At 47.4% G+C, this 26,177-nt stretch overlaps 1 protein-coding gene across 1 annotated transcript in view; it reads right to left on the bottom strand.

Annotated features, from left to right (window-relative positions):
• Positions 1-237: 237 nt before the first annotated feature.
• The window catches only part of LOC130357210 (nectin-1-like), a 120,472-nt gene continuing 94,532 nt past the window's right edge, over positions 238-26,177 (bottom strand). Inside the window, exons 5-9 of the mRNA XM_056559805.1 lie at positions 20,899-21,059; positions 18,922-19,009; positions 9,214-9,288; positions 4,356-4,472; positions 238-3,465 (exon numbers count right to left, since the gene is read on the bottom strand). Coding sequence (XP_056415780.1) covers positions 4,391-4,472; positions 9,214-9,288; positions 18,922-19,009; positions 20,899-21,059 — 406 coding nt within the window. The 3' untranslated portion in view covers positions 238-3,465; positions 4,356-4,390. The remainder of the gene's footprint in view (positions 3,466-4,355; positions 4,473-9,213; positions 9,289-18,921; positions 19,010-20,898; positions 21,060-26,177) is intronic.

Below are 26,177 nucleotides of genomic sequence, written 5' to 3' on the forward strand. Positions count from 1 at the left end.
ATCCCCTATCCAATGGATAGGGGATAAGATGTTAGATCGCCGCGGTCCCGCTACTGGGGACCCCGGGGATCGCTGCTGCAGCACCCCACTATCATTACTGCGCAGAGCGAGATCGCTCTGCACGTAATGACGGGCAATACAGGGGCCGGAGCATCGTTACATCACAGCTCCGCCCCTCGTGACGTCACGGCCCGCCCCCGTCAATACAAGTCTATGGGAAGGGGGCGTGGCGGTCGTCACACCCCCTGCCATAGACTTGCATTAAGGGGACGGGCCGTGATGTCATGAGGGGCGAAGCCATGACGTCACGCTGCTCCGACCCCTGTATCGCCCGTCATTACGCACAGAGCGAACTCGCTCTGTGCAGTAATGATGGTGGGGTGCCGCAGCGGCGATCTCCGGGGTCCCCAGCAGCGGGACTTTTCGTTCACGCCAGTCACTGTAGGGGATCATTAATGGGATAATTATATATTTTTTTACACTTTTGGGGGGTAAAATGGGGAAAAAGGGGGAGGGGATTTTGGGGGATTTTGGGGAGGGGATTTTTCAAATTATTTTACTTTTTTTTTTTTTTTTACTTTTATTTTTACACTTAAATAGTCCCCATAGGGGACTATTTATAGCAATCAGTTGATTGATAATACTGTTCATAAGGCATGGCACTGATTAGTGTTATCAGTGATCTACTGCTCTTGTCTGCTCGATCTCAGACCAGAGCAGGAGACACCTGGAGACAGACAGAGGCAGGTGAGGGGACCTCCGGCCGCCATTATGGGAGGGCGCTGCGGGCAATCCGATCATCCACATTAAGTGTCGCACTGCTGCAGATGCAGTGATCTGTATTGATCATGGCATCTGAGGGGTTGATGGCGGACATCCGCGCGATCGCGGATGTCGGCCATTACCGGCGGGTCCCTGACTGCTATCAGCAGCCGGGACCTGTTGTGCATGACACGAGCATCGCTCCGATGCTCGCAGTCATGTACAGGACGTAAATGTACCTCCACCTCTCCAGGACGTACATTTACGGCCTGCATAGTTAAGGGGTTAAAAAGTCCTATCTAGACCAGAACAGCTACACCAACAGAATGGGTCACATCTATAACTCGCCTTCCCACGCCCATTGAATAGCAGCACGGAAAACAGTTCTTCTTTTGCCGGACTAGAAGGTTTTATTATAAATGTAAACCAGCTAATAAACCAGATGCTTAGCAGTTATCTCTATAAATAACCATAACTGTATCTCTCCCCTATCTCCTCTTTCTCTCTTCTCTCTCCCTCTCCATCTACCTCCCTCCCTCTCAAGATTTTTGGGGGTGACCAGTCAAAATAATAAACAAAACTTAATGGAGGTAAGGGAAACAGGTCAGGACACATACAAAGAACCAGGGTAATATACAACGGCAGGTACGCAAAGTAGTAACAGACAGAACACAGCATGTATAAAGAGTTCTGACTAACAGGTTCAAGACCAAAGTAATACAGCAGGTATTAGAGTAATGACAAACAGGTTACCAGGAAAATATGACTGTTGAGACCCAATTAGCTCCTAGCAGGTTATAACTCCCCCTCCCCCTTACTACAATAAATAATTAAATAATAACTGACACAACAACAATTTAACTTTTCCGTGGGTGGGGATCGGCCACAGCTTTATTTATAAAATTACTTATATAAATAACAATTTAACTGTAACAAAGACACCGATTGGCTTCTTGCCAACCCGAGAGGTGCTGCCACACTGTCCTGTGTGGAGGTCTACCCCGGGTTGACCGCGCTTTCACCGTCTTCTTACCGCCAAGCTGTGACTTACAATAAACAGAGATACAAAAGGGAGGGAGGGCAAAACTCTGGGTCCTGGGCAGATTGAGGGGGGGGGGGGAGGGAGGCACCACAGCTATAAATACCCAGGGGAGGGCCCCTGAAAGCCCGGGAAACTATTACACCCCTGATTGGTGCACTCCTTCCCCCCCACCCATGGAACATACCACACTATAGTTACCGACAAGTTTTACAGGCGGGGGAGGTGGCTAGAAACCTTGCCTGTATTATTTCTTAACCGCTTAACTGCTCACCAGTCAGGGGGCAAGCTAGTTCTGCACAGCTTGCCCCTCCAAGCCGCAGGTTTACCAGGAATAAAGGTGAGAGAACAGGTAACTGAACACAGATCATGATACACTGGTACAGGATCACACAAGACTAAACAAAAAATACACCAGGTTAGGGGCAAAGCAAAAAGCAATGGATCAGACCATGTACCATGGGGGAGTACTAAACGCAAACAGGTCAGAATACAAGTCAGGATACAAATTCAGGTGACAGAAATAAACCAACTAAAAGAACAGACAGATCACAAGATAGACAGGACAAGGCCAAAAACTAGACAATCAGGTCAGAACTACCAAACCAATGCAAAATCAAACTAACAAGTCAGAACCAGAGCAGATACAATAGGCAAAATTTCCTGTTTTGTGTTAGATCTTTTATCAGCTTTGCTGTGTAGACTGGGGCAAAATAAGCAGAGTCATCACATTATTATTAGAGTGATGGTATAATTGTGGCTCTATTGTACTGCTGAAGGTCTAGATAAAGTTGTAAAATGACACTATACTCTCATCCCCTGGTTTCTGGAGTAGGAGCTGTACTCCCATCATTGTAATAATGGGGATGTTATTGTAATATTATTGGTCGATGTAGTGTGAAATAAACTTAGATCCATCACGTAAATATGGGTTTCCACACCCTCTGTATCGGCAGCTGTATGTAAGATTTCTGGAAGGTGCCATAACTGAGACAGTCCATTTCCAACTCCACTTGCACAGTTTGTTGGTTCCTGGCATCAGTTGGCTTTATTAGGGAATCATGGTGGATCAGTGGATACCAATGTCGTTGACCTGTATTCGAATTCAACCGACAACAGTATCTGCATGGAGTTTGTATGTTCTCCCTGTGTTTACACAGGTTTCTTGTGGGTTCTTTGGCTTCTTCCCTCACTCCAATTTCATATGAAATTGGCCCATTGATTCCATGGAATGATATGATTGCTGACAATTTTTGCACAGAGCTGTAGAATATTTTGGAACTCTAAAAATGTAATCAGAAATAAATAACATAAATAAATTCTAGTATAAAAATAAAACATAATGCCACAAATCAATGAAAATCTGAATATGGAGCAAGTGGGAGGTCACTGGTTCCTCTAGATGCTGAATGTCGATGGCTGTGATATTTCCATTTAAAGGACTCCAAAACTTTACTCCACAGCTTCATAGGCCAAAGAATCATGACGTTCATCTCATCCATAGCAAAAAGTCACAGTCTTGTAACAATATTTGTAAGCCTGGGTGTAACTAAATGCGGATGCGGAGGTAAAAGTTGGACCCAAGCATTTCAGCTATATAGTCAATGTGGTTCCTTGTCTTGTTTCTTTCTGGTACCCTTTATTTTTTTCTTATATATCACATTCTGTTTTGAAGAAAGAGATTTGTGTTATTTATTATGTGAAATCTAAAAGAAAAAACTTATATAATACAGGATATAACTCAGGATCAGTAGAGGAGAAGTAATGTAATGTATGTACACAGTGATCTCACCAGCAGAATAGTGAGTACAGTTCTGGAGTATAATACGGGATATAACTGAGGATCAGTACAGGATAAGTAATGTAATGTATATACACAGTGACCTCACCAGCAGAATAGTGAGTACAGCTCTGGAGTATAATACAGGATATAACTCAGGATCAGTACAGGATAAGTAATGTAATGTATATACACAGTAACTCCACCAGCAGAATAGTGAGTACAGCTCTGTAGTATAATACAGGATATAACTCAGGATCAGTACAGGATAAGTAATGTAATGTATGTACATAGTGACCTCTCCAGCAGAATAGTGAGTTCAGCTCTGGAGTATAATAGTGGATATAACTCAGGATCAGTACAGGATAAGTAATGTAATGTATGTACACCATGACCTCACCAGCAGAATAGTGAGTACAGCTCTGAAGTATAATACAGGATATAACTCAGGATCAGTACAGGATAAGTAATGTAATATATGTACACAGTGACCCCACCAGCAGAATAGTGAGTACAGCTCTGGAGTATAATACAGGATATAACTCAGGGTCAGTACAGGATAAGTAATGTAATGTATGTACACAGTGACCTCACCAGCAGAATAGTGAGTACAGCTCTGGAGTATAATACAGGATATAACTCAGGGTCAGTACAGGATAAGTAATGTAATGTATGTACACAGTGACCTCACCAGCAGAATAGTGAGTACAGCTCTGGAGTATAATACAGGATATAACTCAGGGTCAGTACAGGATAAGCAATGCAGAATATTACCAGGAGCACATGGTACTACCAGGCAGTCATTTTTCTTAACATTGAGGTCCTTCCAACTGACTTTCAGTATCTCCACAGTCTTGAAGATCATTTTTACTTATGTCTTTCTTTCTTTCCCTTTAAAAATAAATGCACATTCAATCAGAGGGTCTTCTCGGCGGGATTTCCCCGTCCCCCTAGTACTAACCAGAAAACATTCAGTGAGGTAGATTTAGTATTATAAATGCACCAGAATATTCACAGGACTGAAATCTTCAGAAGTAAAATGGGTTCCATGTATAATAGAGATATTTGGCTGTCAGTTCAGGTTTTTATTTTTATCCACGGTTACAAAACAACATTCTGGCAAATTTTACCCACAACAAACCTTGGCCAGACATGTCCCTGGCATCTGCATCACATACCACACCCAAAATATGTTACATAACCTTATCCCAGTCCTTACATAAGGAGAGTTACGGATCAGCAAATATGGATCAGAGTTCATATAAGGGGATGGCAGAATGTACCGTATATATGTATATTCCATATATAAATCCATATACATCAGAAAAATTAGTCTCCACATCCCTGCAACTTTACTTTCGGTTTTGGTTTCGGTTCCCCAAAGGATAGGGGATAAGATCTCTGATCGTGGGGGACCTGCCTCTGGGATCCCCCACGATCTCCGTGCAGCACCCGTCCCAGGTGCTGCACGGAGATCGCGGGGGATCCCAGAGGCAGGCCCCCCCACGATCAGACATCTTATCCCCAATCCTTTTATAGGGAATAAGATGTCTATGGCCGGAATATGTTTTTTTTAAACCAGAGTCAAAACCGTGGTTGACCCCGATTTTGTCTCCGGTTTAAAAACTGTACTGCAACCGCATACGTTTTTTTTTTATAACATGGATGTCAATGGGAAACGCACATGTATACGGTTCCATACGGGAAACCGTATACGTTTTTTACTTTGCACATGCGCATTTGCACCCTAAAGTCCCCACCCAACACCCCTCCCATTAAAAATGGACAACATTTTCAATTTTTGTTTTAATTAAAACGGACAAAACCGTATGCACTTTTAAAAACGCATACGGTTAACTTTTTCCCATACGGTTCCATCTGTTTTTTGCCATATGGTTTTGTTTAGAAAAACTGATTGAAAACAGTATGGAAAAAATGTGATGTGCACCTAGCCTAAAAACCGTTTACGGTTTCCCGTATGGAACCATATACATGTGCTTTTTCCCATTGACGTCCATGTTAAAAAAAAAAAAGTATGTGGTTGACCACGGTTTTGTCTCCGGTTTAAAAACCGTAATGCAACCGCATACGTTTTTTTTTTAACACGGACGTCAATGGAAAACGCACATGTTTACGGTTCCATACGGAAACCATATATGGTTTTTACTTGGCACATGCGCATTTGCATCCTAAAGTCCCCACCAAACACCCCTCCCATTTATTTTAAAATAAAAACGGACGGAACCGTATGCACTTTTAAAAACGCATACGGTTTATTTTTTTCCATACGGTTCCATCGTTCTTTTTGCCATATGTTTTTTTGTTTGTTTTTTTTTTAGAAAAACTGATTAAAAACAGTATGGCAAAAATGTGATGTGCACCCAGCCTAAGACTGGGTTCATACTACGTTTTTCAACTACGGTTCCCGCATACGTTTTCTATCAAAAACCGTATGGGGAAAAAAACGGATGGAACAGTATGGGAAAAAGTAAACCGTATGCGTTTTTAAACAGTATACTGTTTTTTAAAAGTGCATACAGTTCCGTCCGTTTTTATAGAAAAAAAAACATACGTTTTTGAAAATTTTGTCCATTTTTAATGGGAGGGGTCTTGGGTGGGGACTTTAGGATTCAAATGCGCATGTGCAAAGTAAAAACTTATACATTTTTCCCGTATGGAACCGTATACATGTGCGTTTCCCATTGACGTCCATGTTAAAAAAAAGTATGCGGTTGCAGTACGGTTTTTAAACCGGAGACAAAATCGTGGTCAACCACGGTTTTGACTCCGGTTTAAAAACCGTACTGTAACCGCATGCGATTTTTTAACATGGACGTCAATGGGAAACGCACATGTATACGGTTCCATACGGGAAAAACGTGTAAGTTTTTACTTTGCACATGCGCATTTGAATCCTAAAGTCCCCACCCAAGACCCCTCCCATTAAAAATGGACAAAATTTTCACTCCGGCCGGCTCATTGAAATGAATTACATATGGGAGCGCGTAAAAAGGCATACGGGAGCGCGAGGTTTTAGCTCCCCCCTGCCGTATGCGCTCCCGTATGGGAGAAAACGTGGTGTGAACCCAACCTAAGAGAGTAGTGGCCAAAAAGTAGATATAACTCTTATAGCCTCCGTGAGATTTGACTGGTATAAAATGGTAAAGTCAGCATCCAGTTTTTACATGGATAACGACACAATTGGCACCTGGCGAGAAGATGGTCGACTGTAAAAATTGTTAACCAGGAAAAGGGTTTCTTGATTTGAAAAGGTCAACACAGGGAGGGGAAAAAAGTATTTGATCCTCTGCTGATTTTGTACATTCGAAAGAAATGATTGGATCAATTTTAATGGTGGGTTTATTTGCAGAAGTGAGAGACAGAACAACAACAAAAAATCCAGAAAATAAATAAGTTATGAATTGATTTGCATTTTCCTCAGTGAAATAAGTATTTGATCCCTTTCCAAACCCCTTGTTGGTGATCAGACTTTTCTTGTAGTCTCCATCAGGTTTGCAGACATCTCAGGAGGGATTTTGTCCAACTTCTCTTTGCAGATCTTCTACAAATCGTCAAGGTTTCGGGGCTGACATTTGGCAACTAGAACCTTCAGCTCCTCCACAGATTTTCTATGGGATTAAAGGGGTACTCCGCTGCTCAGCGTTTGGAACAAACTGTTCCGAACGCTGGAGCCGGCAGCTCGTGATGTCATAGCCCCGTCCCCTCATGATGTCCTGCCCCGCCCCCTCAATGCAAGTCTATGGAAGGGGGTGTCACGCCCTCTCCTATAGACTTTCATTGAGGGGGCGGGGTGTGACGTCATGAGGGGGAAGGGCTATGACATCACGAGCTGCCGGCTCCAGCGTTCGGAACAGCGTCCCCTCAATGCAAGTCTATAGGAGGCAGCGTGACAGCCATGCCCCTTCCATAGACTTGCATTGAGGGGGTGGGGCATGACATCATAAGGGGGCAGGGCTATGACATCACGAGCCCCCGGCGCCGACTCCAGCGTTCGGAACAGCGTCCCATCAATGCAAGTCTATGGGAGGGGGCGTGACAGCCATCACGCCCCCTCCCATAGACTTGCATTGAGGGGGCAGGGTGTGATATCATGGGGGGGCAGGACTATGACGTCACGAGCTTTCGACACTGGCTCCAGCGTTCGGAACAGTTTGTTCCAATTGCTGAGCAGCGGAGTACCCCTTTAAGATTTGATGCAAATGTACATGGGCCCCATCCGTTATTCTTTGAAAGCGATGAAGTTGTCTTGTCCCCCCCAAACACCCCAAAGCATAATGTTTCCACCTCCATGTTTGACAGTGGGGACGGTATTCTTGTGTTCATAGGCAACAGTTGGTCTTATCTGATCACAACACATTAACCCAGTTCTCCTTGGAATCATTACAATATTTTGGCAAACCTCAGACGGGCCTGTGCATGAGCTTTCTTGAGCAGGGGGACCTTGCAGGCGCTGCAGGATTTCAGTCCTTTACGGTGTAGCGTGTTACCAATTGTTTTCTTGTAGACTAAGGTCCCAACTGCCCAATGTACGTAAATAATCGTATTGTTCTAAACTTCTCACAGCGATGGTCTTGTAGCCATTCCGGCCTCGTGTAGTCTGCAATCTTGTTCCTGACATCCTTGTACAGCTCTTTGGTCTTGGCCATGGTGGAGAGTGTGGAATCTGATTGATTACTTCTGTGGACAGAGCGCTCCTATTCTCAGTTTGTTCCCTGTATAAAAAGACACCTGGGAGCCAGAAATCTTTTTTTGTTGTTATTCTGTCTCTTACTGTTTAAATAAACCCACCATCAAAACTATAGACTGATGGTTTCTTTGTCAGTGGGCAAATGTACAAAACCAGCAGAGGATCAAATAACTTTCTTCTTCACCTAGTGGTCTAGCGTCCATTATAATCCCTGATGGCCTAGTGTCCGTCATAATCCCTGGTGGTGTATTGTCTATCATGATCCCTTGTGGTTTATTGTCCATCATAATCCCTGGTGGCCTAGTGTCCATCATAATCCCTGGTGGCCTAGTCTCCATCATAATCCCTGGTGGCCTAGTGTCCATCATAATCCCTGGTGGTCTAGTTTCCATCACAATTTCTGGTGGTGTATTGTCTATCGTGATCCCTGGTGGTCCAGTGTCCATCATAATCCCTGATGGCCTAGTGTCCATCATAATCCCTGGTGGTCTATTGTGCATCACAATCCCTGATGGCCTAGTGTTCATCATAATCTCTTGTGGTCTGGTGTCCATCACAATCCCTGATGGCCTAGTGTTCATCATAACCCCTTGTGGTCTAGTGTCCATCATAATCCCTGGTGGTCTAGTGTCCATCGTAATTCCTTGTGGACCAGTGTCCATCATAATCCCTGGTGGTCAATTGTGCATCACAATCCCTGATGGCCTAGTGTTCATTATAATCTCTTGTGGTCTGATGTCCATCACAATCCCTGGTGGCCTAGAATCCATCATAATCCCTAGTGAGCTAGTGTATATCAGAATCCCTGGTGGCCTAGTGGGTTTTGCCAGGACTGGTGATGTCACTTTATGTGAGATGCTCAGCAAACAGGAAATTCATAGAATTAAACCGTCCGTATTTTTAGAGAACATAAAAATGACTTACCTTTCAGGTGTACAGAGGATTTCAATACTTTGCTCCTTCCCAATGTGTGGTTTATAATTATCTTTATTACACAATCTATAATATAAAGAAACCAATAGACTGTTTATATACAGTAAGTAAATCAATGCACTTGTACTTATAGGTGTTTGAGTCGATCTCCTTCACGTTTTGCTGAACTAGAGTTTTCATGTCATTCCTGGAGCCCTAAATGGTGCCAGGTTGTGTAGATGCCGCCTATACTACCCTGCTAACCAAACCCAAAAGGACTATTGTAACAAATACTATGTATGATGAATTGCAGTTATTTGTATGTGTGATCTTCCCTTTAACTCCAAATGATGCCCCCCTTGTCTACACGTCAATCATGTGACCATAAAGGCTAGTTTCCTAATACAGTGGTCCCCAAACCAGTTTTCCAGACCCCAAAACATCCCAAGTTTATTCATTTACTCCATCATAATAGGACAGGGAAAATTCTATCCTGGACTGTGGGTGGGGCCTTGAGGGCCCGGGTTGGCGACCTCTGTCCTAACAGACAAAAATATAGTAACATAGTTCATAAGGGTGAAAAAAGACCAGAATCCATCAAGTTCAACCTATATCCCTAATGAGCCCCTACTGAGTTGATCCAGAGGAAGGCAAAAATCCCTCATACTAGAGGTAAAAATTCCTTCCCGACTCCAAATATGGCATCAGAATAAATCCCTGGATCAACATTCTGTCCCTATAAATCTAGAATACATAACCTGTAATGTAATTATTCTCCAAAAATCCATCCAGCCCTCTTTTGAATTCTTTTACAGAGTTCCCCATGACCACCTCCTCCGGGAGAGAATTCTACAGTCTCACTGCTCTTACAGTAAAGAACCCCGGATTTTTCTCCCCATGTGCATTACCTTACATTTATCTGTGTTGAACCTCATCTGCCACTTCCCAGCCCAAACCTCGAACCTATCCAGATCCATTTGTAACAGTGCACTGTCCTCTATAGTGTTATCTACTATACACAGTGCACTGTCCTCTATAGTGTTTACCGCTTTACAGAGTTTAGTATCATCTGCAAAGCTAGACTGCTGGAAAAAATAAAGGGAACACTTAAAAAACACAATGTAACTCCAAGTCAATGACACTTGTGTGAAATCACACCGTCCACTCAGGAAGCAACACTGATTGACAATCAATTTCACATGCTGTTGTGCAAATGGAACAGACAACAGATGGAAATTATAGGTAATTAGCAAGACACCCACAACAAAGTAGTGGTTCTGCAAGTGGTGACCACAGACCACTTCTCAGTTCCTATGCTTCCTTGTCACGATGCCGGCTGGCAGGTAGTGGACCCTCTGTGCCAGAGAGGGATTGGCGTGGACCGTGCTAGTGGACCGGTTCTAAGCCACTACTGGTTTTCACCAGAGCCCGCCGCAAAGCGGGATGGTCTTGCTGCGGCGGTAGTGACCAGGTCGTATCCACTAGCAACGGCTCACCTCTCTGGCTGCTGAAGATAGGCGCGGTACAAGGGAGTAGGCAGAAGCAAGGTCGGACGTAGCAGAAGGTCGGGGCAGGCAGCAAGGATCGTAGTCAGGGGCAACGGCAGAAGGTCTGGAAACACTGGCAAGGAACACACAAGGAACGCTTTCACTGGCACTAAGGCAACAAGATCCGGCAAGGGAGTGCAAGGGAAGTGAGGTAATATAGGGAAGTGCACAGGTGAAAACCCTAATTGGAACCACTGCGCCAATCAGCGGCGCAGTGGCCCTTTAAATCGCAGAGACCCGGCGCGCGCGCGCCCTAGGGAGCGGGGCCGCGCGCGCCGGGACAGAACAGACGGGGAGCGAGTCAGGTAGGGGAGCCGGGGTGCGCATCGCGAGCGGGCGCTACCCGCATCGCGAATCGCATCCCGGCTGGCAGCAGGATCGCAGCGCCCCGGGTCAGAGGACGTGACCGGAGCGCTGCAGCGGAGGGAGTGAAGCGAGCGCTCCGGGGAGGAGCGGGGACCCGGAGCGCTCGGCGTAACAGTACCCCCCCCCTTGGGTCTCCCCCTCTTCTTGGAGCCTGAGAACCTGAGGAGCAGACTTTTGTCAAGGATGTTGTCCTCAGGTTTCCAGGATCTCTCTTCAGGACCACAACCCTCCCAGTCTACTAAAAAAAAATTTTTCCCTCTGACCTTTTTGGCAGCCAAAATTTCCTTGACCGAGAAGACGTCCGAGGAGCCGGAAACAGGAGTGGGAGGAACAGATTTGGGAGAAAAACGGTTGAGGATGAGTGGTTTGAGAAGAGAGACGTGAAAGGCATTAGGGATACGAAGAGAAGGAGGAAGAAGAAGTTTATAAGAGACAGGATTAATTTGACACAAAATTTTGAAAGGACCAAGATAGCGTGGTCCCAACTTGTAGCTAGGGACACGGAAGCGGACATATTTAGCGGAGAGCCATACCTTGTCTCCAGGGGAAAAAACGGGGGGAGCTCTTCTTTTCTTATCCGCGAACCTCTTCATGCGTGAAGAAGCCTGTAAGAGAGAATTTTGGGTCTCTCTCCATATAATGGAAAGGTCACGAGAAATTTCATCCACAGCGGGCAGACCAGAGGGCAAGGGGGTAGGGAGGGGGGGAAGAGGGTGACGGCCGTACACCACGAAAAATGGGGATTTGGAGGAAGATTCAGAGACCCTGAAGTTATACGAGAATTCGGCCCATGGAAGGAGATCTGCCCAGTCATCCTGGCGGGAGGAAACAAAATGTCGCAAATAATCACCCAGGATCTGGTTAATTCTTTCTACTTGTCCATTGGACTGGGGATGATATGCAGAGGAAAAATTTAATTTAATATTGAGTTGTTTACAGAGAGCTCTCCAGAATTTAGACACGAATTGGACCCCTCTATCCGAGACAATCTGCGTAGGCAACCCGTGAAGACGAAAAATGTGTACAAAAAATTGTTTAGCCAACTGAGGCGCAGAAGGAAGACCAGGAAGAGGGATGAAATGTGCCATTTTGGAGAATCGATCAACGACCACCCAAATAACGGTGTTGCCACGGGAAGGGGGTAAATCAGTAATAAAATCCATACCAATCAGAGACCAAGGCTGTTCGGGGACAGGCAGAGGATGAAGAAAACCAGCGGGCTTCTGGCGAGGAGTCTTATCCCGGGCACAGATAGTGCAGGCTCGCACAAAGTCCCCAACATCCGTCTCCAGAGTCGGCCACCAATAGAAGCGGGAGATGAGTTGCACAGATTTCTTGATGCCCGCATGACCTGCGAGATGGGAGGAGTGACCCCATTTGAGGATTCCGAGGCGTTGGCGTGGAGAAACAAAGGTCTTTCCTGGAGGAGTCTGCCTGATGGAGGCAGGAGAAGTGGAGATCAGGCAGTCAGGTGGAATGATGTGTTGCGGAGGGAGATCAACTTCTGAGGCATCCGAGGAACGAGAGAGAGCATCGGCCCTAATGTTCTTATCGGCAGGACGAAAGTGAATCTCAAAATTAAATCGGGCAAAGAACAGAGACCACCGGGCCTGGCGAGGATTCAGCCGTTGGGCCGACTGGAGGTAGGAGAGGTTCTTGTGGTCGGTGTAGATAATAACAGGAAATCTTGATCCCTCCAGCAGATGCCTCCATTCCTCAAGTGCTAATTTAATGGCTAGAAGCTCTCGATCCCCGATGGAGTAGTTCCTCTCCGCTGGAGAGAAGGTCCTAGAGAAAAAACCACAAGTGACAGCATGCCCGGAAGAATTTTTTTGTAGAAGAACAGCTCCAGCTCCTACTGAGGAGGCATCAACCTCCAATAGGAAGGGTTTGGAAGGGTCAGGTCTGGAGAGCACGGGAGCTGAAGAAAAGGCAGACTTGAGTCGTTTAAAGGAGTCTTCTGCTTGAGGAGGCCAGGACTTGGGATCAGCATTTTTTTTGGTTAAAGCCACGATAGGAGCCACAATGGTAGAAAAATGTGGAATAAATTGCCTGTAATAATTGGCGAACCCCAAAAAGCGTTGGATAGCACGGAGTCCGGAGGGGCGTGGCCAATTTAAGACGGCAGAGAGTTTGTCTGGATCCATCTGTAGTCCCTGGCCAGAGACCAAATATCCTAGAAAAGGAAGAGATTGGCATTCAAACAGACATTTCTCAATTTTGGCATAGAGTTGGTTGTCACGAAGTCTCTGAAGAACCATACGGACATGCTGGCGGTGTTCTTCTAGATTGGCAGAAAAAATTAGGATATCGTCCAGATATACCACAACACAGGAGTATAACAGATCACGAAAAATTTCATTGACAAAGTCTTGGAAGACGGCAGGGGCATTGCACAGTCCAAAGGGCATGACCAGATACTCAAAGTGTCCATCTCTGGTGTTAAATGCCGTTTTCCACTCGTCCCCCTCTCTGATGCGGATGAGGTTATAGGCGCCTCTTAAGTCCAATTTAGTGAAGATGTGGGCACCTTGGAGGCGATCAAAGAGTTCAGAGATGAGGGGTAAGGGGTAGCGGTTCTTAACCGTGATTTTATTAAGACCGCGGTAGTCAATGCAAGGACGTAGGGAGCCATCTTTTTTGGACACAAAGAAAAATCCGGCTCCGGCAGGAGAGGAGGATTTACGGATAAAGCCCTTTTTTAGATTCTCCTGGACGTATTCGGACATGGCAAGAGTCTCTGGGGCAGAGAGAGGATAAATTCTGCCCCGGGGTGGAGTAGTACCCGGGAGGAGGTCGATAGGGCAATCATAAGGCCTGTGAGGAGGTAGAGTCTCAGCTTGTTTTTTGCAGAAAACATCCGCGAAGTCCATATAGGCCTTAGGGAGACCGGTTACTGGAGGAACCACAGAGTTACGGCAAGGGTTACTGGGAACCGGTTTTAGACAGTTCTTGGAACAAGAGGACCCCCAACTCTTGATCTCCCCAGTGGACCAATCCAGGGTTGGGGAATGAAGTTGAAGCCAGGGAAGTCCAAGGAGAATCTCCGAGGTGCAATTGGGAAGGACCAAAAGTTCAATCCTCTCATGATGAGATCCGATGCTCATAAGAAGGGGCTCCGTGCGGAAACGTATGGTACAGTCCAATCTTTCATTATTTACACAATTGATGTAGAGGGGTCTGGCGAGACTGGTCACTGGGATGTTGAACCTGTTGACGAGAGAGGCCAAAATAAAATTTCCTGCAGATCCAGAGTCCAAGAAGGCCACTGTAGAGAAGGAGAAGGCAGAGGCAGACATCCGCACAGGCACAGTAAGACGTGGAGAAGCAGAGTAGACATCAAGGACTGTCTCACCTTTGTGCGGAGTCAGCGTACGTCTTTCCAGGCGGGGAGGACGGATAGGACAATCCCTCAGGAAGTGTTCGGTACTAGCACAGTACAGGCAGAGGTTCTCCATACGGCGTCGTGTCCTCTCTTGAGGTGTCAGGCGAGACCGGTCGACCTGCATAGCCTCCACGGCGGGAGGCACAGGAACAGATTGCAGGGGACCAGAGGAGAGAGGAGCCGAGGAGACGAAACGCCTCGTGCGAACAGAGTCCATATCTTGGCGGAGTTCCTGACGCCTTTCAGAAAAACGCATGTCAATGCGAGTGGCTAGGTGAATAAGTTCATGTAGATTAGCAGGAATTTCTCGTGCGGCCAGAACATCTTTAATGTTGCTGGATAGGCCTTTTTTGAAGGTCGCGCAGAGGGCCTCATTATTCCAGGACAATTCTGAAGCAAGTGTACGGAATTGTACGGCATACTCGCCAACGGAAGAATTACCCTGGACCAGGTTCAACAGGGCAGTCTCAGCAGAAGAGGCTCGGGCAGGTTCCTCAAAGACACTTCGGATTTCCGAGAAGAAGGAGTGTACAGAGGCAGTGACGGGGTCATTGCGGTCCCAGAGCGGTGTGGCCCATGACAGGGCTTTTCCGGACAGAAGACTGACTACGAAAGCCACCTTAGACCTTTCAGTGGGAAACAGGTCCGACATCATCTCCAGATGCAGGGAACATTGGGAAAGAAAGCCACGGCAAAACTTAGAGTCCCCATCAAATTTATCCGGCAAGGATAAGCGTATCCCAGGAGCGGCCACTCGCTGCGGAGGAGGTGCAGGAGCTGGCGGAGGAGATGACTGCTGAAGCTGTGGTAGCAACTGTTGTAGCATAACGGTCAGTTGAGACAGCTGTTGGCCTTGTTGCGCTATCTGTTGTGACTGCTGGGCGACCACCGTGGTGAGGTCAGCGACAACTGGCAGAGGAACTTCAGCGGGATCCATGGCCGGATCTACTGTCACGATGCCGGCTGGCAGGTAGTGGACCCTCTGTGCCAGAGAGGGATTGGCGTGGACCGTGCTAGTGGACCGGTTCTAAGCCACTACTGGTTTTCACCAGAGCCCGCCGCAAAGCGGGATGGTCTTGCTGCGGCGGTAGTGACCAGGTCGTATCCACTAGCAACGGCTCACCTCTCTGGCTGCTGAAGATAGGCGCGGTACAAGGGAGTAGGCAGAAGCAAGGTCGGACGTAGCAGAAGGTCGGGGCAGGCAGCAAGGATCGTAGTCAGGGGCAACGGCAGAAGGTCTGGAAACACTGGCAAGGAACACACAAGGAACGCTTTCACTGGCACTAAGGCAACAAGATCCGGCAAGGGAGTGCAAGGGAAGTGAGGTAATATAGGGAAGTGCACAGGTGAAAACCCTAATTGGAACCACTGCGCCAATCAGCGGCGCAGTGGCCCTTTAAATCGCAGAGACCCGGCGCGCGCGCGCCCTAGGGAGCGGGGCCGCGCGCGCCGGGACAGAACAGACGGGGAGCGAGTCAGGTAGGGGAGCCGGGGTGCGCATCGCGAGCGGGCGCTACCCGCATCGCGAATCGCATCCCGGCTGGCAGCAGGATCGCAGCGCCCCGGGTCAGAGGACGTGACCGGAGCGCTGCAGCGGAGGGAGTGAAGCGAGCGCTCCGGGGAGGAGCGGGGACCCGGAGCGCTCGGCGTAACATTCCTGGCTGATGTTTTGGTCACTTTTGAATGCTGGCAGTGCTTTCACTCTAGTGGTAGCATGAGACGGAGTCTACAACCCACACAAGTGGCTCAGGTAGTGCAGCTCATCCATGATGGCACATGAATGCGAGCTGTGGCAAGAAGGTTTGCTGTGTCTGTCAGCGTAGTGTCCAGAGCATGGTGGACATCCCTCAGGAGACTATCCTCCACCTCATCAGGAGCATGCCCAGGTGTTGTAGGGAGGTCATAAGGGCACGTGGAGGCCACACACACTACTGAGCCTCATTGTGACTTGTTTTAAGGACATTACATAAAGTTGGGTCAGCTTGTAGTGCGGTTTTCCAATTTTGAGTGTGACTCCATATCCAGACCTCCATGGGTTGATACATTTGATTTCCATTGATAATTTTTGTGTGATTTTGTTGTCAGCGCATTCAACTATGTAAAGATGAAAGTATTTCATACGATTAGTTCATTCATTCAGATCTAGGATGTGTTATCTTAGTGTTCCCTTTATTTTTTTGAGCAGTGTATATTAAATAGAAAGATATAGGAAGAATATACCGGCACTCACCAAGTATCACTTCAGTGTTTAGAAGTTTATTGGATATCTTCAAGTCAAACATGTTTTGGCGTACTTCCGGAACGCGTCCTGTTTGACTTGAGGATATGCAATAAACTTCTGAACAGTAAAGAGATATTTGCTGGCATTTTTTGTTCTTTTATATCAAGTTCTGGACCTGATCCACCCACAAGCACCACCACCAATAGGAGTGCCGATCTATCTATTTTCTAATAGTATAACAAGGACCTGTAAACATCTCCTTAAAGGCGTTGTCCAATTTTGAAAACCCATTGTCACCCATACACCACCCTATTAGGAAGTTCATATATAGGGGGATCCTCTGTTCAAGACCCTTTCTCTTGGCTAAAGCGGAGATCAGCTTTAAAGAACATCTTTCACTCCGGAGGTCCTGTTCTGCTCATTCCAAATTGGACAACCCACCAATATGAATGAGCAATGTGTAATGTTTAGTTTCCCCTGTGGTGGCGCTGCAGGGAAACTGAACAGTTATTGCAAGGTTCCCTCAGATTACTATTAAAGAAGCACTCCAGGAATTTGTATTTTTCCTTATACAGAGCAGCACAAGCTATTATTAGAGAATACTGTAGAGGTTCTTGTGTATGCCTTCCGCTTACCTGTTTTAGCTGATGTGGCAGGCATAAGTTTTTAGCCATATGGATTGTAATACCATCACTGAAATTATTTCCTAATGCTGCCTAAATTTCCCATGAATGCTCTGAGATGGTGTGGTGTTTTATCACCACACCTGGTCATCTTATTAAGCTGCTGGTGGTGGGGTTTACCCAGGTGTAGTAGAGCCCCGCCTCCAAACCTCACTGAACACACAGGGCTGCCGCCAGTATGCTCATCGGAGAATATGCAGCGTATTTCCCGGTGTGCAGCAGATTTTGCGCAGCGTGAAATACGCTGCATGAGCGCCACATAAGACCGTACCCGTAGGCTGTGTTCACACATTAAGTTTTTTACAGCATTTTTCATACACTAGTTGTAATGTCTGTTAAATTACTCTGGGCTGGAGATGCTTGGAGCTCACCTGTATCGTCTGGGTGTGGTTCTCAGCTCTGCTACCTATCGGGAAGGTGTATCCATGATCACCTGCCTATATAAGCTAGGAGCAGTGATCAGTTCATTGTCTGTGGAAGGTTATTCCTTAGCTGGCACCTCCTTCTTACTGGATACCTGCTTGTTTAATGATTTTTGGCTTTTCCCTTGACTCTTCTCTTGCTCTGCGTTCCTGTACTCCGCTATCTCCTGGTACAGACTTTGGCTAGACTGACATTGATTTGACCGTGTTTGTGTCTTAATGTATCTCCATTGGTTTGTGTGCCTCCAGCTGTTTTCCCAACTCCTACTGTTTTTGTGTTTTATTATTTTGACAATGCTGCCCCAGCACTTAGCAAGGAGGGTTTGTCATTGTGGTTGTTGATCCGTCACTTAGGATGGGTAGGCAATAGGTAGGGACAGTGGCTGGGGGTGAGTTAGGGCTCTTCCCTGCCCATACATGACACTCGTACTACATTTTTCCTATATTTTTACTGTGATTAGCACTATTGCAGTGCAATAGCTCCGGGCTCCTGTGCTTTGTGGTGTATACAGAAGTCTAAAGAGTGAAAACACTGGCCCTGATTTACTAAGAGTGGAGTGTAGTTTTCTTTGTGGATTTTTTTTCCCAACAGATATTTTTCCAATGTATTTACTTATGTTTTCCCACATTTTGCACTCTTCCCTATGTTTTACTTTACACGCTCTGATCTGTGGGGTTTTCCTCAGCTAAAATCCACCACATTTTCTGTGGAAACCTTAGTAAATATTTTGGGATTTTTTGAAAATGTCAGGGACACGCCCCTTTTTGGTGATCATGCCCCTTTCTCCGGAGGTCACGGCCCCTTTTCGGGTTTTCTCAGTTGGTTGTTTTTTTTTCCAATTCTGGTGCAAATTCTGGAGCAAATTGTGGCACAGACAGAATTTCTGGGGCACACAACCCGACAAAACAAGTCGGGTTTACAATAGTAAATCAGGGCCATTGACTTTCAAAATACCTGACAGTTTTTTTACTTTGGTAGAAAATGAACCTTGCGATATAGAAGGAATACAATAACAAATATGAAAAACAGCAAAAATAAAATCCAGTTATGTGCACAATAGGCCATATAGTACAATTTATTATCGGGGAGGCATACCTGGTTCTGAATAAAAATATTGCACACAGAGTTAAACAAGTGATGCAGATGAGACTGATTAAGAGTCCAAGATGACAACGAGGGGAACCTAAAAACAATAGAAGAAAACCAACAGAATTAATAAGAAGTTGGGGCTCTTGTACATATACGGTATAGGCCAAAGGTAGCAACAATATATGGCCTTGGATCTATGGGCAGCCTGTGTACGGCTATATTGTGCCTCTGTGAGTCTGTGATATGGCATGGGGTGGGGCATGGTGCGAGACCTTATTCAAAATGTCATGTACATAATTATTTAAAGGGGTTATCCAGGGGTAATCTGGGCCATTAGGCCCAGATTACCCCTGGATAACCCCTTTAAATAATTATGTCCATGACCAATGTTATTTTTTCCTTTTTAAAGAATTTCTAAAAAAAATATATCTAAAGTTCTGTTTTCACTTTGTCTATATGGGGTATTGAGTGCAGAATGATGGGGAGATGGATTTTTTATTTTTTTAGTACAAGGAGCAACATAGAAGGGTCTAAAGACTTTATGAATGCAGCGTGTAACATGTAGTGTTGATTAACCTGCCTTTATCTATTTATTTATTTTATTTTTTTAAAGGCATGTTAAAAATGAAATATGGGAACACAACCCAAGTCTCCCCTTGCCTCTGCTCCTGTTTGTATTCTGCTGCATTGCAGCCTCTAGTGACCCGTGATCATCACTAGAGGCTGGACTACAGAAGAAGAATCTTCATTAAAGTATCAGAGTTTGGGCTTTTGAAAAGTACTTTATAAAAAGTAAATGATGAAAAATGACGCCAGCGAAACCACGCCCACTTTACCCCTGATCACGCACCTACGGGAAAGTCACATAAAAAAATGTGACGAGGCCACCTATGCCAATCTAAATAGGCTTTGTGCGCCTTGTTTAGAAGCCTTTGTTCATATCCCATATACATATCGCCCTATGTATTTGTACTACAGCTCCTCTCCATTCAAGTGAATGCTGCAAAACCAAACACAACCCAGGAGAGGAGCTATTTTTGGGAATAAAAAGCAAGACTTGTTGCAATCCTGAACACACCCTTTTAAAACGGTTTACCGCTGCTCAGCGTTTAGAGAAAACTGTTCTGAACGCTGGAGCCGGTGCCAGAAGCTCGTGATGTCATAGCCCCCCCCCTCATGATGTAACGCCCAGCCCCTCAATGCAAGTCTATGGTAAGGGGCGTGACGGCTGTCACGCCCCCTCCCATAGACTTGCATTGAGGGGGAGCGGCGTGATGTCATGAGGGGCGGGGCTATGACATCACGAGCTCCCGGCGCCGGCTCCAGCGTTCGGAACAGTTTGTTCCAAACGCTGAGCAGCGGAGAACCTCTTTAAAGGCTGGCCTCTGATCTATGGGTAACACTTCTATGGTAACACTTATTACTTTCATCAGCATTAATATCAACTGGCTCCAGAAAGTTAAACAGATTTGTAAATTACTTCTATAAAAAAAATCTTAATCCTTCCAATAGTTATCAGCTGCTGAAGTTCAGTTGTCTTTCCTGTCTCACAACACTGCTCTCTGCTGACACCTCTGCTCGTCTCAGAAACTGTCCAGAGTAGGAAAAAATACCCATAGCAAACCTCTAATGGTTCGGGCAGTTCCTGAGAAAAGCAGAGGTGTCAGCAGAGAGCACTGTTGTCAGACAGAAAAGAACAACTCAGCTTCAGCAGCTGATAATTATTGGAAGGAGTAAGATTTTTTAATAGAAGTAATGTACAAATCTGTTTAACTTTCTAAAGCCAGTATATATATGCCCCTTTAACAACAGCTGTTGACTTGCATAAGGCCACATTGTGCTGTAAGGGCCACCTTAAAATCAAGGCTACTGCTATACGAAAATACAGAATTCGGCCATTTCCATGATGGAAAATGATATGATGATGCGTCATACACCAGATAAATTACATGTAATCTAATATTAGCTATGACCAGGTCTTACTTTTTGATTTATACATGTAAATGTATCCTCGGTTAATTCCCAGAGCGTTTTCCGTTTCACAAATGTATAATCCGTGTCCGTCTCCATCAGTGAAGTTCATGGTGGGTGATGTCACCTGGGGCGCATCCAATGGATTGGCTTTACTTTCCTCTGCGTCTCCTCTGGAATATAAAGGAGTCAGTGAGTTTTATAACAAGCCAATGAGGAGTTTTTGTTAATATTTGCTCGGTGTACATGACGCTCTGTGAACGATTCGCATAATGTTCCTTCTTGAGTGTGATGCTGAAGAGGGAACATTGTGCTCATCATACGCAGAGCCTATTTTAGACTTTGAGTTATGCTCCAGTCTTAAAGGGGTACTCCGTCCCTAGACATGTTATCCCCTATACAAAGGATAGGGGATAAGATGTCTGATCGCGGGGGGTCTCGCCGCTGGGGACCCCCGCAATGTTGCATGCGGCACCCACCTGTTTCTTGTCCGGAAGCGCTGGAGGGTCTGGGTCGCGACCACGGGAACAAAAGTCTGTGAAATCAGGACTCCGCCCCCATGTGACGCCCCGTCCCCTCAATGCAAATCTATGGTAGGGGGCGTGACGGCTCGTCCCCTCAATGCAAATCTATGTGAGGGGGCATGACGGCCCGTCCCCTCAAAGCAAGTCTATGGGAGGGGGCGTGATGGCCCGTCCCCCTCAATGCAAGTCTATGGGAGGGGGCGTGATGGCCCGTCCCCCTCAAAGCAAGTCTATGGGAGGGGGCGTGATGGCCCGTCCCCCTCAATGCAAGTCTATGGGAGGGGGCGTCATGCCCCCTCCCATAGACTTGCATTGAGGGGACGGGGCGTGACGTCACACGGGGAAGGAGTCCTGACGTCACAGACTTCCGTTCCTGTGGTCGCGACCCAGACCCTCCAGCGCTTCCGGACAAGAAACAGGTGGGTGCCGCATGCAACATTGCGGGGGTCCCCAGCGGCGGGACCCCTGCGATCAGACATCTTATCCCCTATCCTTTGGACAGGGGATAAGATGTCTAGGGTGGGAGTACCCCTTTAAGTATGGGGTGAACAGGAGAGATAGCTGTTGGCCAAAGCGCTGAATTGGCAGGGTACCGGGTGTATCTGAGAGGCAAAGTGTTGGGTTGGGACCTCCTCACAATGGGGGGAGATTTATTAAAACCTGTCCAGAGGAAATAGTTGCCCAGTTACCCAACGGCTGTCCGGGCATACTGGGAGTTCTGGTTGGGAAACACTGGTATAGTATATGGCACAACATTCCGGGAGTTGGAGGATTGGTTGGATAAATATCAGCCATTGCATTGCCAGTATTTTTAATATAAAAATACCGTCAGGGTTGCCAAAATACCGGCTGTGCCCGTAAAATACCGTCCGGGTGGCCAAAATACCGTCTGTGCCCGTAAAATACCGGCCGGGTGGCCAAAATACCGTCTGTGCTCGTAAAATACCGGCCGGGTGGCAACCCTACTTGCTGCACAGTTTTGCTGGTAAAGCTGCAATGTTTCTAGGAAAATCATGAGGCATTTCATCACAACATGTAGGAGAGGTTTTTGGCCAACATGAAGAGGGACCGGACCCCGAGAGGGAAAAAAGTCACGCAGCAAAATGTCACCGAGCCGAACAAAACATCAAACCCTTCACCCATATGGTCAGTATTAATGGGTATTCATAAGTTATTTCCTGTTGATTTTCTTCCATTACAATTACAGTAAGAACCTTGGCAGAAAACATATAAAGCCCGCCAAGATACCCACTACCAGCTGTATCTTTTCTTATAGTTGGCATGGAACATGGAGTGTCCAGTTACGTGATAAAAATGAACCCCTTTATCACATGGAAAATCCACCTTGACGCATGCACTGTCTGTCTACCACTGAAAATTGATTATGGGGGCAGTGTGTGGGGGCAGTGTTTATGGGGCAGTGTGTGGGGGCAGTGATTATGGGCAGTGTGTGGGGGCAGTGTTTATGGGGCAGTGTGTGGGGGCAGTGATTATGGGCAGTGTGTGGGGGCAGTGTTTATGGGGCAGTGTGTGGGGGCAGTGATTATGGGCAGTGTGTGGGGGCAGTGTTTATGGGATAGTGTGTGGGTGACAGTGTTTATGGGCAGTGTGTGGGTGACAGTGTTTATGGGCAGTGTGTGGGTGACAGTGTTTATGGGCAGTGTGTGGGGGCAGTGTTTATGGGATAGTGTGTAGGTGACAGTGTTTATGGGGCAGTGTGTGGGTGACATTGTTTATGGGATAGTGTGTGGGTGGCAGTGTTTATGGGCAGTGAGTGGGTCGGAGTGTTTATGGGGCAGAGTTTGTTGGCATTGTTTATGGGGCAGTGTGTGGGGCAGTGATTATGGGCAGTGTGTGGGGCAGTGATTATGGGCAGTGTGTGAGGGCAGTGTTTATGGGCAGTGTGTGGGTGTCAGTGATTATGGGCAGTGTGAGGGCAGTGATTATGGGCAGTGTGTGGGGCAGCGATTATGGGCAGTGTGTGGGGCAGTGATTATGGGCAGTGTGTGGGGCAGTGATTATGGGCAGTGTGTGGGGCAGTGATTATGGGCAGTGTGAGGGAAGTGATTATGGGCAGTGTGTGGGGCAGTGATTATGGGCAGTGTGTGGGGCAGTGATTATGGGCAGTGTGTGGGGCAGTGTGTGGGGGCAGTGATTATGGGCAGTGTGTGGGGGCAGTGATTATGGGCAGTGTGTGGGGGCAGTGATTATGGGCAGTGTGTGAGGGCAGTGATTATGGGCAGTGTGTGAGGGCAGTGATTATGGGCAGTGTGTGGGGCAGTGATTATGGGCAGTGTGTGGGGCAGTGATTATGGGCAGTGTGTGGGGGCAGTGATTATGGGCAGTGTGTGGGGGCAATGATTATGGGCAGTGTGTGGGTTTGCTGTGATTATGGGCAGTGTGTGGGGCAGTGTTTATGGGCAGTGTGTGGGGCAGTGATTATGGGCAGTGTGTGGGTGGCAGTGATTATGGGCAGTGTGTGGGGCAGTGATTATGGGCAGTGTGTGGGTGTCAATGATTATGGGCAGTGTGTGGGGGCAGTGATTATGGGCAGTGTATGGGGCAGTGATTATGGGCAGTGTGTGGGGCAGTGATTATGGGCAGTGTGTGGGGCAGTGATTATGGGCAGTGTGTGGGGCAGTGATTATGGGCAGTGTGTGGGGCAGTGATTATGGGCAGTGTGTGGGGCAGTGATTATGGGCAGTGTGTGGGGCAGTGATTATGGGCAGTGTGTGGGGCAGTGATTATGGGCAGTGTGTGGGGCAGTGATTATGGGCAGTGTGTGGGTGGCAGTGATTATGGGCAGTGTGTGGGGCAGTGATTATGGGCAGTGTGTGGGGCAGTGATTATGGGCAGTGTGTGGGTGGCAGTGATTATGGGCAGTGTGTGGGGGCAGTGATTATGGGCAGTGTGTGGAGCAGTGATTATGGGCAGTGTGTGGGGCAGTGATTATGGGCAGTGTGTGGGTGGCAGTGATTATGGGCAGTGTGTGGGGCAGTGATTATGGGCAGTGTGTGGGGCAGTGATTATGGGCAGTGTGTGGTCAGTGATTATGGGCAGTGTGTGGGGGCAGTGATTATGGGCAGTGTGTGAGGGCAGTGATTATGGGCAGTGTGTGGGGCAGTGATTATGGGCAGTGTGTGGGGCAGTGATTATGGGCAGTGTGTGGGGGCAGTGATTATGGGCAGTGTGTGGGGGCAATGATTATGGGCAGTGTGTGGGTTTGCTGTGATTATGGGCAGTGTGTGGGGCAGTGTTTATGGGCAGTGTGTGGGGCAGTGATTATGGGCAGTGTGTGGGTGGCAGTGATTATGGGCAGTGTGTGGGGCAGTGATTATGGGCAGTGTTTGGGCAGTGATTATGGGCAGTGTATGGGGCAGTGATTATGGGCAGTGTGTGGGGCAGTGATTATGGGCAGTGTGTGGGGCAGTAATTATGGGCAGTGTGTGGGGCAGTGATTATGGGCAGTGTGTGGGGCAGTGATTATGGGCAGTGTGTGGGGCAGTGATTATGGGCAGTGTGTGGGGCAGTGATTATGGGCAGTGTGTGGGTGGCAGTGATTATGGGCAGTGTGTGGGGCAATGATTATGGGCAGTGTGTGGGTGGCAGTGATTATGGGCAGTGTGTGGGGGCAGTGATTATGGGCAGTGTGTGGAGCAGTGATTATGGGCAGTGTGTGGGGCAGTGATTATGGGCAGTGTGTGGGTGGCAGTGATTATGGGCAGTGTGTGGGGCAGTGATTATGGGCAGTGTGTGGTCAGTGATTATGGGCAGTGTGTGGGGGTAGTGATTATGGGCAGTGTGTGGGGCAGTGATTATGGGCAGTGTGTGGTCAGTGATTATGGGCAGTGTGTGGGGCAGTGATTATGGGCAGTGTGTGGGGCAGTGATTATGGGCAGTGTGTGGGGGCAGTGATTATGGGCAGTGTGTGAGGGCAGTGTTTATGGGCAGTGTGTGGGCGTCAGTGATTATGGGCAGTGTGTGGGGCAGTGATTATGGGCAGTGTGTGGGGGAAATGATTATGGGCAGTGTGTGGGGCAGTGATTTTGGGCAGTGTGTGGGGCAGTGATTATGGGCAGTGTGTGGGGGAAATGATTATGGGCAGTGTGTGGGGCAGTGATTATGGGCAGTGTGTGGGGCAGTGATTATGGGCAGTGTGTGGGGGAAATGATTATGGGCAGTGTGTGGGGCAGTGATTATGGGCAGTGTGTGGGGCAGTGATTATGGGCAGTGTGTGGGGGAAATGATCATGGGCAGTGTGTGGGGCAGTGATTATGGGCAGTGTGTGGGGCAGTGATTATGGGCAGTGTGTGGGGCAGTGATTATGGGCAGTGTGTGGGGCAGTGATTATGGGCAGTGTATGGGGCAGTGATTATGGGCAGTGTGTGGGTGGCAATGATTATGGGCAGCGTGTGGGTGGCAATGATTATGGGCAGTGTGTGGGGGCAGTGATTATGGGCAGTGTGTGGGGGCAGTGATTATGAGCAGTGTAGGGGGGAAATGATTATGGGCAGTGTGTGGGTGCCAGTGTTTATGGGCAGTGTGTGGGGGCAGTGATTATGGGCAGTGTGTGGGTGCCAGTGTTTATGGGCAGTGTGTGGGGGCAGTGATTATGGGCAGTGTGTGGGGGCAATGATTATGGGCAGTGTGTGGGGTAGTGATTATGGGCAGTGTGTGGGGCAGTGATTACGGGCAGTGTGTTGGTGGCAGTGATTATGGGCAGTGTGTGGGGGCAGTGATTATGGGGCAGTGTGTGAGGGCAGTGAT

This window comes from Hyla sarda, chromosome 2 (assembly GCF_029499605.1).
Source record: "Hyla sarda isolate aHylSar1 chromosome 2, aHylSar1.hap1, whole genome shotgun sequence".
Taxonomy (NCBI): domain Eukaryota; kingdom Metazoa; phylum Chordata; class Amphibia; order Anura; family Hylidae; genus Hyla; species Hyla sarda.